At 46.5% G+C, this 15715-nt stretch overlaps 1 protein-coding gene across 1 annotated transcript in view; it reads left to right on the forward strand.

The window, feature by feature from the left end:
- LOC142564737 (neuropeptides capa receptor-like) overlaps positions 1-13819 on the forward strand; it is a 67852-nt gene extending 54033 nt beyond the window's left edge. Inside the window, exons 3-6 of the mRNA XM_075675878.1 lie at positions 7268-7488; positions 9382-9670; positions 11160-11291; positions 11695-13819. Of these exons, the coding sequence (XP_075531993.1) occupies positions 7268-7488; positions 9382-9670; positions 11160-11291; positions 11695-12128 (1076 nt within the window). The 3' untranslated portion in view covers positions 12129-13819. The remainder of the gene's footprint in view (positions 1-7267; positions 7489-9381; positions 9671-11159; positions 11292-11694) is intronic.
- Positions 13820-15715: the final 1896 nt, after the last annotated feature.

The raw sequence follows: 15715 nt of genomic DNA on the forward strand, positions 1-15715 counted from the left end.
TCCGCAGGAAACCGCGCGGCAGTAGAAAACAAAATTTAAGTGACAGGCGTTAGTGGTATAGCGAAAGATCACGTTGCCGGACCCTGCAGAAACGCTCAGCCGGAAAGTGCTAATTGATTGGCAGCACTGAACAACTTGCTGCTATGATTTGCAGTGTTAAACTGTGATGCCTGACAATGCTACATGTGCTTGACTTGTTTGTGTGTGTGTTTGTTTTTGTTTCTTTGTTTGTTTCTTTGTTTGTTTGCTTGTTTGTTTGTTTGTTTGCGATGTTCCCAAAAATATGTGCAGAAAAAGAGAACGTAAACTTTTTCTGACGCTGTCTTCGATTCTATTTACAAAGACAATCGCTCTGCAACGCATTAGGGCGACTGCACGATATTTTACTGTTCGTGTGGACGCTTCTCGAACGCCGGTACAAGTCAGCGCTCATGTGTGTCTGACCTCAAGTCCCTATATTATTCTCGACGTTCAAGCACATAGTAATTCTTGAATGCTAACTAGCCCATTTCCAAGCCTTCCTTTAAAACAACGACGTCCCAAAAGGCAAACCACGAAACGGAGCTTTAAATGTAAGGCAAGACTTTCACAACAACGTATACACAAATGCTTCCAGTTCTTAATTACATGTGGCCACAAAGAAAGTTACGGAGGAAGAAAAAAAAAGCCTACGTTTGTGGACGAACTGATTGTTTGGAAACAGTGTAGCGAAACTTTCTTCGCAATCCCATTACTCTGACGCCCGAAAAGATGCCCGAATAGCAACAACCAGATTCCGTGAGCAAGTGTAAAATAATACCGCTACCTGTTCCACACAAAGCACCCAAAAAAAATCCCAGTACATTTTGCCTTCCCTCAGAGCGGAACCGAAGACTCGGACGAGGCTTCCTTGGGAATCGGGCTGGCACTCCCACTCAATCACCGCTATCGCCTAGCAGGGCCTCGCTCTCTTCGTCCCAAGATAGGGCTGCCAACAGTCCAAGCTAATGGTTCCCCAGAGGAATGGGCCTCGAAACGATAGCCCAGGTCCCGTGCCTGATTAGGAGAGGAGAAAGACTGGCCAACGCAATACGGAAAGCGATCAGCGTATAGCAGCGGGCGCAAAGGCATCTCAAACGAGTCGCCAACTGGTACTTTTCACCTCTCGCGTTTGCGCCACCTCAGAAGGAGTTTTTTTTTTCAAAGGTTATGGGGATTTCCACGTTTTCATTCGGTTACGACCAGTTTGTGCCACGTTTTTAAATGGTTTAGTGGCAAATGTGCAGAACTGGATGTTGATATTCGCTGCTCACTGAGGCGCTGTCCTGTTGAAAGGGATTGGTCCGAGAGCTTTGAAGTTGAGTCCATGAATGGGTAATAATAATTATTGTTCCTAATGTAAACATACATAAACAAGCATGAAGACAATACCTACCAGCTTTACCGAATCGTTGTTAGTTCAGGAACTTCCACCTGTTCATAATTTTGCCAATTTTGCAAATAATTTCGCGTTTAAACGTGTTTTCCCAGAAAAACGTTAATTGACGACAGGGCATACGTTGTTGCACAAACACGGGGAAGAGCCAGCTAGGGAAATACTAAACATACTAAACAAACATGAAAACAATGCCTACCAACTTTACCGCATCGTTGTAAAGTTCACGAATTTCCACCTGTTTATAATTTTGCTAATTTTGCAAATAATTTTGCGTTTAAACGTGTTTTCCCAGAAAAAACGTTAATTGACGACTGGGCATACGTTGTTGCACAAACACGGGGAAGAGCCAGCTAGGAAAATACGAGACGCTTTCTATATTTCACGCCAAAACAGCGACTGTGTCCGCAGCAACTTCGGTGCATTGTACTGAAGATTTCAAGAAGTTATGCTGTAACGATCGAAGCTGATTACCTTAGTAAGTGAATAGCCTTCTCACGCCACTAAATTATCAGCGACACTTTGCGTATCATAGAAATGCATCGCACGAGCAAGACAGATTATAATATAGCATTCTTGAGACTTTAATGATGTTTTGACCATTGAAGCGTGAACTAGCGCAGTGTAATGCTTTTGGACGGATAAAAACAAGAATATTTAGCAGGTCTACCAAAGAAGTCACACTTTCTTTATCTAGAATTTTTTTATTCTTCTTCATACGTTCTCAAAATGCACGAACTTCAACTGCTGGTGCACCCTTCTCTCTCTCTCTTTTTTTTCGCCCAATGCGAAAACGACCCATCACCGCTCTGTATACCCGATGTGGGGCGAACACTGACAACGTTGCAGACCGGACGCGAAAGGGAACGCTGCAGTTTTCGTCAGCCGGTTACGAACCATCCGACGCGCACGCACCAAGTGGAGAAAAAGCTAAGGCATAGTTAGCCAAGGCAATTAGTCAAGTTAACCAAGGCATGGTTAGCCTTGGTTAATCTTGACGGCAAGTCCAGGTTAGTCTGGTTGTCTAGCCATGTTGCGGCGTTTTGCCAGTCGTTCGGCGCGCTGTTAGTCTGTTTCCTGGGCGATTCGTTTCCTCCTCACCTTGTTCCGATGTCGATTCCAGGCCTCCTCCTGCTTATCAAAATTGTCGCCGTCCATACTGCCGCCTCAATTGTGGTTGCGGCGCACGCGAGCTCTCCTTTTCAATCTTCCGACATGTTATCAGGCATGCGACGCAGCTGGCGAAGCGAGCGGAGGCGAGGGCAACGACGAGGAACGCGGCGTAGGAACGCGGCGTAGGAACGCGGTGTGACGAGGAACGCGGCGTGACGTCATGTGCCTCCTCTGAGCCCGGCCACGGCGAAATTGCAAGTTCGCGGCCAGTAAAGGCTCCTTCACACCGGCGACTTACTTACAGTGGTCGCGCGACCAAGTTGGTCGCAAAGCGACCAGTCGCAAACGGTCGCTTTTCTCGAAAAGCGACCCATTTTGGGCCAGTCGCTCGCTGCTCGATTTTTCAGTAGGGCGGCCGTGGTCGCAAAAGTGATAACCCAATCAGCGGCGCACCGTAAGTGATCTTTCATGTGTCTACATGCGGCCTCCTTCCGCATCGCGGCAAATACAAAGTCCGCGCCACCATATATTCCGAGAGTTCTCGCTGAGAACGATAATCTCTGGGATTGCGACTTGCGGGTCGCGCTCAGCCGGGTTTGCCGGTGTGAACATCAGTCACCTTGGGTAGCTTTTTGGTCGCGAATCGCAAATGGTCGCGCGACCTCTTCAAGTTGCCGGTGTCAATGAGCCTTAAAGCTTGCGCTTTAAAACTCTGTGAGCGAGCGACGCCTCCTCGCAAGCCCAACTGGAAGCTACACGCGGCCAGACCGCCGTGCACAAATGGGAATTCCAGGCTGCGCGTTCGTCCAGATACTGAGAAACGCGTTCGGTTCGCAAGGAAAGCTTTTAGCTTTGATAACTGTGCGCAGCTTTGCCAAAGGTAAAGGAGGAGAAATGTCAATATAATTCTATAAATTAAGGTGGGTTTTCGAGTAGCGCTTTGTAAGCTTCCAGTGAGCCCTGTATATGCGTTTATGTTACAGTCATTTAAAGCATACGTGGCCACGTTGTCGCGCGCTCTGACACTTCGTGAAAGGAGCGTTAGTTCAATGTAGGAACCGGCAAATTCGTGGGTATGCGAAACGTCCGCTATGCTTAAGACACCTTACGAATAGTGAAAAGCCGCGGCTATTGCTATTGCTTGTTAGTACCCGCGAAAATACGTTGGTCTGTGTTTTTTTTTTTTACTGTACGAGCATTAGATTACGGATGGCAGTGATGACTTCACTGCTCAATACTAGACGCTATTATTTCTTTCGCCTTGAGGTTAACTCGTAGAGATAGTCCAATATTGATCAAATTTATAGTTCTGACAATTTCAAATTAAATATAAATATCAACAATATCATGTATTGTGTACGTTTGATTTCTATTGGTGAGTTTGTTCGTTTTACATGGGAGCTGTTAGAACCTCGTTGGATTTCTCTTGACGTCCGCAGCTTCTCCGATCTGGGGGGAGAGCTGAGAGAGAGTGAAAGCAGAGTATAAGAATAGCATAGCGCAGCATAGCGACGCGGTGAGGGTGGATGGAGCCTAGCGGAGGAGAAGGAGCGGCGGGGACACAGTTGGTGTGACGTCATTGCTCTCGAATAAAAACCCGCGCGCTCACTTCGACGGATTTCAAGAAGCTACCAGCTACACGACGTCAGAGCTAGTATGTATCAAAGCTAAGGCGCGGCGGTTGCCACCGCGTCGCGTCGGTGCAGCGTCTGGCACACGACACCGATGCATAATGGCGTCTTAATAAATCACTTCTGTTGCGGCGGGCGCCTCAAATGGCGCGCCGTTCCAATCGAGACCCTCTACAGAGGAAGACGGCATGGATTTTTGTGAAGCCTTAACTTCCCCCCGCTCCGGTGGTCTCTGGTGTTTGCGATAGCATATCCACGCATAATTTTTTTTTACGTTTAGGAACGACAAACCTCAATCGTAATAAACGCGTTCTTGGTGTAAGTCCACTTGGCTAGTTATTCAAACATTTCTACGTTCCATGACCATAAAATAATAGGCATACTTCTACTTAAATCACAAGAACGTTCCTACGTATAACAGCACATACTTTGAATGTCACGTGAATGTGAATGTCACGTGAATGAAGTGCACAGTAAGCTTTTTGAAGCTCTGGCAACACTTGGCACTTTTTAATAGGTACTTGTGCACCAATCCATCCTACCGCGGGAAAGTGTAGTAATTTGAAAACCATTTCGGCATCAGCGCGCGTCTTGTAACCTATAGTACTGGTATCGCAGATAAACACAGAGAGAAAAATTAAGCTGCTGCGAAAAAAAAAATAGAACTACAACATCTAGTAAATATTTGATATCGCCTAACTCGATTACTGCAAGCAGCAGTCGTGACTGTCCGCGACATCTCTACACGCTTAGGGGCTATGGCGGCATTCACACCGGCGACTGACGGAGGTCGCGCGACCGAGTTAGTCGCCGATGGTCGATTTCGTGAAGTCGCTTGCTGACTGATTCTTCAGCTCCGTGGCTGGAGTCTCAAAGCTCCTGGACCTATCAGCGGGGCTGGAGTAGGACGTCGGAATACGGTGATGTCTATTTTACGTGGCCACGGTTGCTCGAGCAGACGAGTCAACCGCCGCAGTAGCAGCAATGGCGACACGTTCCGGCATGACGACTGGCCGGTCGTCCACGCCGGTGTGAACATCGATTGCCGTGTGTAGCGGCTCGGCCGGACACGTGATCTTCGTCAGTCGCCGGTGTGAATGCCGCCATCACGTTGTACCCGTGGCGCGTTATAATGTGATATGGCAGCTGGTGCTCAGCTGTGGCAGGTCCTCTTTTTTGTCCACTTGCATATTGCTTCGCGGGAGCACTTCTGCCTTTCAATTGAGCAGAACAATTAACTTCCCGTGCGCTTTTTCTGGTTTCATTATCTAGCATTATTGCCTAGCACGTGTCTTGTAATTTTATAACATTGTATAGCAATTGTCACTAGCAATACTCTGAACACTCAGCGGCTCTTGTTGTAGGTATGGGCGTGAAAGAAAGTGGGCCTGTCCCGAGGACAGCGTAATAAAAGGCGTGGTTGAGACGATACTGACAACAGCACTCACCACACGCCCTCGCAGACATTCACTTTTATTCAAAAATTTGCTACAAAGGACTCGAGCGATAGGGTCTACGGGAGTTCAACATGGAAGGACAGAACAATTATTTTCCCAAACTTCATCCGTATGGCTTAAAACGGCCGTGAAACTTTGCAACTTGGTCGTTTTCAACGAGGCATTGGGGTATAAACGCAACAATGCACAATTACTGTGCATGTTAGTAATGGTTAGTGCAGTCCTGTTTTTTTCAGTATATGGGAAATTTAGAAAAAACAGGCGTTATAAATAACTCCTCAAGAATGTTTGAAACTGAACACGAAGATTACACAAAACCATGTACTACCCAGAATTCTCATGGTCGCGGTACGACGGTTGTGCCAGAGAGTTCCCTCTGGTAATTTGTGAAGCGAGCTTTGACCTTCATTGGTGCGTGCACACCTTCCTCCCTTCCTTCCTTCCTTTATTTTTCGTCCCCCTTTCCAACGTGCAGGGTGGCCAACCAGGTACGACCATGGTTAACTTTTCTTTTCCTCTTTTGTCGGTGCTCGCGAAAGTTATCTAATTCATTTCAAAACACGTGTCGGACCTGGAAGTGGTGTCATAAAGGCACGGGTGGCCCGGTCCTGATAATGCTATCACGTTAGAGCCATCCAGGTGCAGCGAGACGCCCTGTCGCCTGTTCTGACCCAACGTTTCATGGTAGCCATTTTCCGTCTTCCATGCCTGTGGCGCTAAATATTCTCTCGGAGCAAGCTTGTTGCTGTTCGACAATATCGTGGCACAGCTCGCAACCGGCTTCTGTACCACCTGTCAAAACTAATTACATATTGCAAAAGTTTTCGCGGAGACACGAGGGCAAGCCGAGACAGAAACAAGGGCGAGCGCTATTGAAATGCATACTGAAAAACTGTATTTTTGTACCACCCACCCCTTATGTAATACCCCGCAAGGGGTCTTTAAGGTAATAAAATGAAAATGAAAATGAAAACTATAGCGTTCGTCGTCGTTCTTTCTCGACTTGTCCTCGTGTCTCCGCGCGAACCATTTCAGTGTGCATTTCAACCAACTAACCCAACTGTCTGCTCTCCTAACCTAATTAGCTCGTTGATCGAAGCTTTCTCTCTTGCTAATATCTTGCAAAGGCGTAAAGCTGTTTTCGAACGCAGGAACGGCTGTTTTCCAGTGCGAATACGCTCGGGCAAATACATTTAGGTGCACCTACCAGAACAAATAAACTGCAGATATTATTAACGATCACAAGCTCGTTTGGGCACGACCACAGCATTACTACTAATCGCAATCAGGCAAGGAAATCGGCGCATGTCATCCGAGTATTGCCTCGACTGTTTCATTCACCTCGGAGCCATGTCTGTTGCTGCGGCTCCTACTGGTAGCGGCACGTGATGCTTTGAATGCGGTGGCGCGATTCGACGCTAACGCCAAGTAAAACTCGCTGTCCCAAGAAAGGCCATGTGTGATCACACATATCAGAGGCACATATGACACACTAGAAGCTTCAGACAAGAGACCTTACGAATCAGTGCGAACGCTAGTTGTAACTTGCAATCGCAAGTAATATTTGTCGCGATTAATAAATAGCGCGGCAATTACTTTTCAGGTCACGTGTGAGAAATGACGCCTCTGTGTCCACTCTATCCCTCGCGCAGGGCTGCCCAACGACCTGAAGCTGTACTGGCAGCAGTACCCATGGCGCTTGGGCGAAGCCCTGTGCCGTTTCCGGGCCCTGGTGGCCGAGGCTACTTCCTACGCCTCCGTTCTGACCATCGTGGCGTTCACTGCAGAGCGTTACGTGGCCATCTATCACCCGCTATTCCTGCAGACCACCTCAAGTTTGACGCGTGCCGTGCGCATCATCGCCATCATCTGGGTGAGTCACGTGTTGTTGCTTGCAGCCCCCGCGTCTTCAATCTTGGTTCCGGGTTGCTTATAGCTGATTATGAGTAGTACAAGTACGTACGAGATCACAAGTCCAACTTACCCCCTTCAACTACCCGTTCAACTGGAGGCCACTTAAGAGCAGGCATGGGCGGTGACCACAGCTAGTTTGCGAGCATCCGCACAGAAAACCGAGACAACATCCTAAGTCTTTGAGAAAGATTGTCGTCCATCCTAGAGCTGCACAAAGCTACAAACACGTTTCTCAGAAGGAATCTCTACAGTGTGAAAAAAATAGTCCTTTATTGCCTAGGGATAATAGCTGCAACCAATATTCTTCCTGAGCGGTCACTCACTCCCTTCTCTACGCTAACCAGGTGTTTAGCAGATGGCAGCACCAGGCTGATTTACTCGACCTGTTGAAGCAAAGTAGCACAAAACACAGCACATCAGTTGCTATACTGAATATCTGCAAAGGTGCCCATTTAAAGGGACGCTAAAGGAAAAAAAAATTACGCAACTTATATCGACAGATTATTCGTCTGAAATATCTACTATAATCATTTTATGCGTGCCACTGTATGACTTTGGTATGTAGACAATTACCGTCAAAGGTCCCGCTAATGTTTCTAAATTTTAACTGCCTGCGCCACAACTGCGTGGTTGACGTAATGCCATGTGACCTCCTTCTCTGCCGCTTTCTGTCATTCAGCCAGCGCTGATGTCATATGGGAAGTATCATGGTCCACAATAGCTGGTAGCACTTCGATTTTCGATTACTGTAATTTTCTCTCGTGCAACAGCTCTCTTCTCGCTGCAGATGACGATATATTGAAGATTGCATAACATAGTCAAACTTGATATGGCGCCAAATGCATGTCGGACAATATCAAAGTTGTTAACTCATATTTTTGCGCCCAGTTTTAGAGAAAATGGACACTAATTGAAATATATACTGTTGGGCAGCCTGAAACGACAAAAAGCAACTACGAAGCGCTCTTCGAACATGGGGAAATAACATCAAAACCGAGGCTACTGAGTCAAAAGGGCAAACCACCATACGATCTTGCATATTCATCGCTGTGTTCACGCAAATAAAATCAGTTTTCAGCATGTCAGACGTGGGGAGATGCTTACTCTGTCCACGTGTGTGTGGAGGGGCCACTTCTGGCAAGTAACCGTGGAATTTAAAGAAAAAGGTGGTTTTTCAGTTCTCAAACTTGCCAGTCGGTAATACGAACCAACTTCCAAAGCGTACACATACATACATACATACATACATACATACATACATACATACATACATACATACATACATACATACATACATACATACATACATACATACATACATACATACATACATACATACATACATACATACATACATACATACATACATACATACATACATACATACATACATACATACATACATACATACATACATACATACATACAGACAGACAGACAGACAGACAGACAGACAGACAGACAGACAGACAGACAGACAGACAGACAGACAGACAGACAGACAGACATACATACATACATACATACATACATACATACATACATACATACATACATACATACATACATACATACATACATACATACATACATACATACATACATACATACATACATACATACATACATACATACATACATACATACATACATACAGATAGATAGATAGATAGATAGATAGATAGATAGATAGATAGATAGATAGATAGATAGATAGATAGATAGATAGATAGATAGATAGATAGATAGATAGATAGATAGATAGATAGATAGATAGATAGATAGATCCATCGCCGCACAGATCTCAGGAGGATATGGATTGTCATACACGCTTTTTGCACAAATGAACCAGGTGGTGTCGCTGGTGAGCGCCGTACCGTTCGCCGTCTACACCCGAATCAACTTCGTCGACTTTCCGCTGGGCTCGGGACGCGTGGTACCGGAGTCGGCCTTCTGCGCCCTGCCGATGGACACGACGGCGGTCAGCCTTCCCCTGCTCCAGTGCTCGACGTTCGCCTTCTTCTGCCTTCCCATGACACTGATAGCAGTGCTGTACCTCAAGATAGGCATGCGACTACGGAGCCAGCCGGGACCCGGCCAGCAAGGGAGGCAGCAGCGGAGACCCGTGCACAGGATGCTCGGTGAGGATCACCACCGACGACAGAACGCGCACTGTGACGTTTGCGACAGGTGGCATTTGGCCGAATAGGTGTAGATCCGTGGCAAAAAAAAAGAAAGCGGCGCCACTTTGCACGAACCGAGAAAGAACACTGCCTGTGTCTTGTCCATCCCTTCTTCGTCCGCGTATATTTGAGCTCTTTTCCCGCCATGCCTAAACTGCGAGACGACTGTGAGACTAAATATGTTTCGCTGCCTCACAGCCAAAAAAAAAGCTATATTCCTTTGCAGTGCCTTAGCCAATCGGAAGTTGCGGAGGATACGTGCCCCAATATTAGGCTTAAATATATTGTAAACGCTTTGCACAGTAGAACGTGCGCTTTCGCAAACTTTCTGTTAACTGCGCTAAATGCATAACCACCACCATTTATGAAGTGCTGCATGATCATGAAACATCGACAAACTCGGACTTCTTATTCTTGTCCTCCATTAAATAGCTTTTTTTTGAGCGGGTCTATATGTTTGCCGTCTCTCGCATGACTGAATGAAAACGAGCAGCCTTCGTCACCCTCGTGATGCCAACCTGGTCATCAGCGGTCGAAGAAAACACATCTGTGGAGCGAACGTTTCGACACGGGGAGTTGTCCTCATTAGGTCAACAACTTGACTTCGTCAGAGCAATAATTTGTCCGCGTCCTGACAAAGGCAAGTCCCCTTGGCGATACGCTGGCTCCAGAGACATTTCTTTTACCACTGTTGACACAAAGTCTTATGTTCTTAGCTGTGGTCCTTCCTCTTGTTTAGGTGATGACATTGTCTACTTCACAAAGACTTGTAGAAAAAAAATAGATCGAAGTGTTTGTCTCCATTCTTGATTGATATGAGGCGAAGTGCTTGTTTCAGATTTCTTAGTCGCTGGGGTTTCGTTTTTGTGTTTTTGTCTTAGCCAGTGGTCCACCGGTCTATTTGCGCAGGCTTATGTCGTTTACCGCACAGTAACAAGAGTATAAGCAAAAAGAACAACGACCAAATAGTATGCCTTTACGAGAAGACGTCAGACCTACAACAGAAGTCTACCTGTGCAAAACAATGCGGCGCTATGGCCATGGTATGGGGTAGCGACGTTAAGCCACTACAATTCTTTAGTTCAGTTCTTACAGTTGAAAAGGTGGAAATCGTGTAAACAGCCTTATATCCCACCACTCTTCTAAGCACACAGCGCAAAAAAAGGGGTTATTTTTGTGCAGCGTCCCTTCGGGCCAATCCACATTACATTTCAAACCACCCCTATACGTGCAAACACACCGTAGTGCAAACAGGTGGTGCTGTGGGCAGAGGTGTTCTTACAAGAACCTCACACATACATGAACACATATAACACCGTATAAAGACCCTGAAGTGAATATAAATTAGGACGACGGTGTAAATTAGTAATGTACGCTTGGCATCCCCAATTGGAATGACTCATTGCGTGGTTACTCACATCGGCGTGCTCACCTCCGTTTCGCGCAGTGGCGGTGGTGATCGCCTTCTTCGTATGTTGGGCGCCGTTCCACACCCAGCGCCTTCTGGTGGTGTATGTCAGCCCTAGCCAGTGGACCACGGGTCTACGCACACTCAACGAGGTGCTCTACTACACCGCGGGTAGGTACTCCAGTACCGTACTGTCAAGAGCTTTCAGGCGTCGTGATGCATTTGCTGCCGAAAAAGAAAAGAGAACCACTGAGTGTGCGCTCTGATGCAGTGGAAAAAAGTGCGTAATATCACTATGAACAAGCAGCACTCACGGATAAAAAAAAATAGCGCACTTCATAATGAGGGATATCTTTTTTCCTCCATGGCAAATTTTTGTGTTTCTCGGCTTTGCGAATTTCTCGGTTTTCCGAACACATTTTCGGCTCGCTAACAACTCTGAAAACTGGGGATTCAACTACACTGACAGAATCTAGTAATTTGCAGACCCGCGTATTATCTCGTGGTTGATAGAACGCCTGGAAGCAAAATTGTTCCCTACTCTGATCAGCAATGTTGTGTTCCTCACTTTCAGGGTGCCTCTACTACTTCAGTGCCACCATCAACCCGATACTCTACTCACTGATGTCCGTCAAGTACAGAGAGGCATTTCGGGACGCCCTCTGCACCCTCTCCAAGAACAAGCAGCGGCTCTCGGCTGGCGAGTTTGAAGCGGGAGCAACAGTCGTCATCGTTGGCGCCGGCCACTCCATCCTGGACAACACAAGACTGAGCACTCTGAAGCCGTACTCCATCGTCCAGCGTGTCGACACCGACGAGGCCAACGTGGACGACGGCGCGGACATCGCTATGCGGGCGCTCATCATACAGGCGGTGCTCCGCGTTAGGCCTAACCAGGAACCGCCGTTGACACCAACGAAGAGTAAAGCAGGCGACAAGGACGAGACTCCCACCAAGGACATCGGCTCCAGTGAAAAAAGCCCCGAGCCGTCAGAGACGGTGGTCTGAATTTCGCGTGGGTCATCCTCAGGGGTGAGAAAACCTAGACATCGTCGAGGACGATGTTCATGTACTTTAGCTCAGCAAATGGTGTTAGTTTTTCCACCGTCCATGACGACCAAATGTGTTCACAATTGGGGAACCGAGATCCACAATTGCACACTCTGGAGTGTAGTGATTGCACATTACGATGATTTCCGAGTCTGCTAGAGGAAATCCAAGTGTATTCACGGTGGTTTCTAACCAGACTTTCTGCTGTAGTGACGATCCTGAAATTTCCACTTTCTCATGAAAGGCCCTCACAGAACTTTAACTTTCAGCAGGTGCTAACGCTTTGTAAAATACACATCCTCAGACTCAGAATCAGCTATGGGAGATGCGGAACAGAATGCAGCAAATATGTTCAGGCTGATTGGGACCAAAGGCAGACTGACCTCCTCCCTGCCAAGCGCAAATCACCTAGCGCGCCATCTCTGTAGCATCATGGAGCCGCATGCAGCAGTAAAGTAAATCTCTGAGAAGTCGCTGACTTCTCGAAAGAGGGTTGTGGCACCAGCAGAGATCTTCAGCCATGTCCAAGCAGTCGCAGCAAAGTGAGCAGCTTCACATTGACTCTCTTGTCTGTGGTGCAGCAATCGATTCAGCAGGCGTGAAGACAGTGCTTCTACGAAGGTGCTCCTTCAGGCCCACTGTGTGTGGCGAAGTTGTCATGTGACTTCCATGGTTGGTTGCGTGCTCCGAGAGTGTTTAGCATTGCTTGGCAACAGACTCATCTTCTACAATCCGCGTCTACGAATGATAACTCAGCTATCATTGCTGCTAGATACTCCCTTATTGAAAACAAAAGCAGCCACCGACCAGAAATCTCACGAGATCGAACAAATCTGACAACCCATTTTGTGTATTTTGAAAGCTTAGCTGCGGCACTCTGGTCAGAAACAAAGCATGCCACCGACGAACGCCAGCGACCTTGTACCAAATCTTGGCTGAGCAACTATTACTCAATCTATCTAGAAACCGTGCTACGGCCCAATGTGCGCTATGCTGCTGGGCATCCCGAACCCAGCACAGCTTGCCCACTACCGAGCCACTACGAAAAAGGGCACGTGAGAGCTGTAGCTTGTGGACAACTTTTCAATGCTCAGTTCAATGCTCAAAACTTCGCTTTCAGTTAAGACGCTCACAGCGTCTTGAAAGCGAAGTCGAAGCGGACTTCACAGTGCCAAAACCTTCAGTATAGCGCGGCAGTGAAAATGTGACCAAGTGCGTCCTTGATGAACATCGACAGGATTCATGCTGTGTGAACTGTTCAATGGCTTGTATCCGTGAGCGACTCGAGTGACATAATCACCTTACCCTTTGCCCTGGTGAAAGCACAGAGTCAAGGAAGTTTAAATGGTACTCTCTGCGTATGCAGGACCCACTGGCCTCGAATCACTAGGTAACTTCAAGAGGAAACCCTGTGACTGTCAAAGTTTGCGGAATGTCAACATGTGTGAACCATATTGATCGAGATTATTTCGGCCTCGTGATGTTGATGCTACCGAACATTCGGTGGATGAGTTCGAACAATGAGGGCCACATGCATTGATTGGTATAGTTGGTGTATGTGCACTGCGAGTGCGTTAGTCAAGACTGCACTGAAAGCGCTACAATGGCATCGCTTAAATATACCGAAAAGGATGTCGTTACGCAGCGGCAACCGCTCCTCAACGTGACCTTAGTGACGCTTGTGGTTACATTGACCCGAAAGACTGTGTCCTTCTCTCTGCACTGAATTAAGGCGTGTGTATTTCAGAACATTGTTTGTTCTATGTTTAATCTGAAAAAAATGTTAACCCTGTTTGAAGTGTGTGCGGTTGGATAGTGACGATTGTTGATGGTGGTGACATCCATGGTGACGTTTATATGCTTGGCGGAAGAGGTTCGGCCCTTGTTGGGCGTGGCTACTGTGTACTCTGTGCGTGCTATGGGCGTGAACGTTTAAGCCAGATACGTCTTGCTAATTGTGTTACGTCACCTAATGGCTAACTGTCAAAGGAGATGTCGAGCTTATTTTTTGTGTTCAGACTTCACACATCTGTACCACCACACCAGTGGCGCTAATCACGCACGCTCAGGGTCGGCGTCAAGCATTGCGTCAATGTACATAATTCCAGAAAAAAGTCTATATTGCTCGAAAGACGTCGGCAGCCGATAAGGACTGCTAAATGTGCGCACTGCCAAATGTTGAAACGCGGCACGACGTAGACTTAAAACTCGACGCGAAAGAAAATTTGTGGCGATCGTGTCCCACTGCTCACGAACACATTCCCTATAGACCAGCCATATCTGCAGACTCTCTTTACTAACATAACATATTGTACATTAGTGTATAGCGAGCGGCTGCTCCAGTCCTTTACGTGCGCATAACGATGCCTAAAGTCACGTCTGGGTCGCTTGCATCTTTTACTGCTTTGCTATCAGCATCGAGGCGATAAAAGCCTTAGCTTTGCTGTCACGTGACGTTCATTTTACGCCCACAGCAAAATGCTTATTTTTCTTCTATAATGCACACTTAACGTACAGCAAAATGTGCGTACATGTAGTTCCAGCTAAGACCAATCAGAGCATTGATATCTTATCACGTGAAAGTTAATGCCAAGTTTTGATAGTTTTCTTGGCCACTTTGTCTTATTGAAAGCAAATACAAACAATGTATCTACTAGTGCCTTGTCATTGCGCAATTTGTTAGCTACACGTGCATAATTTGTATCGAATCAAATTTTATTTGTACATCCGGGATGCTGAAGGCCGTGGTCAATAAGCCGCCACATAGGCCTGACTGGGATCATAACCGCGTACCTCTGCCGTATGCTTATGTCAGTGTGACGGCTTGCACAATATTTTTTAAACTTTGTTATTCTTAGGCAGTTAAGCCCCCTGATATGTTAGTCGTCGCACCGTGACCTCCATCAACTACTGTTTCCAAATCTTTTCATCTGGTTATAAAGTGAACAACGTAATTCATAATGTGCACGAACTCTTATTTAGCCTTTTCAGAACGGAGGATAGCTTTATATATTTAATATATCTCAACAAAACCAGCGTTGTAGTTCATAGATTCATAGATTTTACTTCATTTTACAACGTTCATGTCCAGGACGACAACTCGTTTTTAATCGCTTCTACTCAGATTAGTTTTCTAACTACTCGTAACTTCCAGGAAATCTGATCGGACGACGATATCGTAGAGCGAAAACAAGCACTGTCTACTTGAGACAGCAGTCTTGGCTTATATTGCTGTTTGTTGCTTTTGTGTCTGCTTGGTTAATTTCGCTCTAATGGAAAAGACCAGCAAAAGATGCAAGTAACCCAAGCCGGCTGCCAGATTCTAATTGCGCGAAACTATCTTACGCACACACACACACACACTCATAACACACACAGATCGTCGAAACAAACTCGGCGCCAGAGCCCTAGATTACAAATACTTGTTTTTCATAAGCCGTGTAAACGAACATTGATGAAATCGCTCTTACTTTTTTTTCGTGTTTAATCTAGGGTCCTGTATAGAATAGAGAAGCGAACAAATGCGGAAGAACCTATACCCCTTA

Source organism: Dermacentor variabilis, chromosome 11, assembly GCF_050947875.1.
Source record: "Dermacentor variabilis isolate Ectoservices chromosome 11, ASM5094787v1, whole genome shotgun sequence".
NCBI lineage: Eukaryota > Metazoa > Arthropoda > Arachnida > Ixodida > Ixodidae > Dermacentor > Dermacentor variabilis.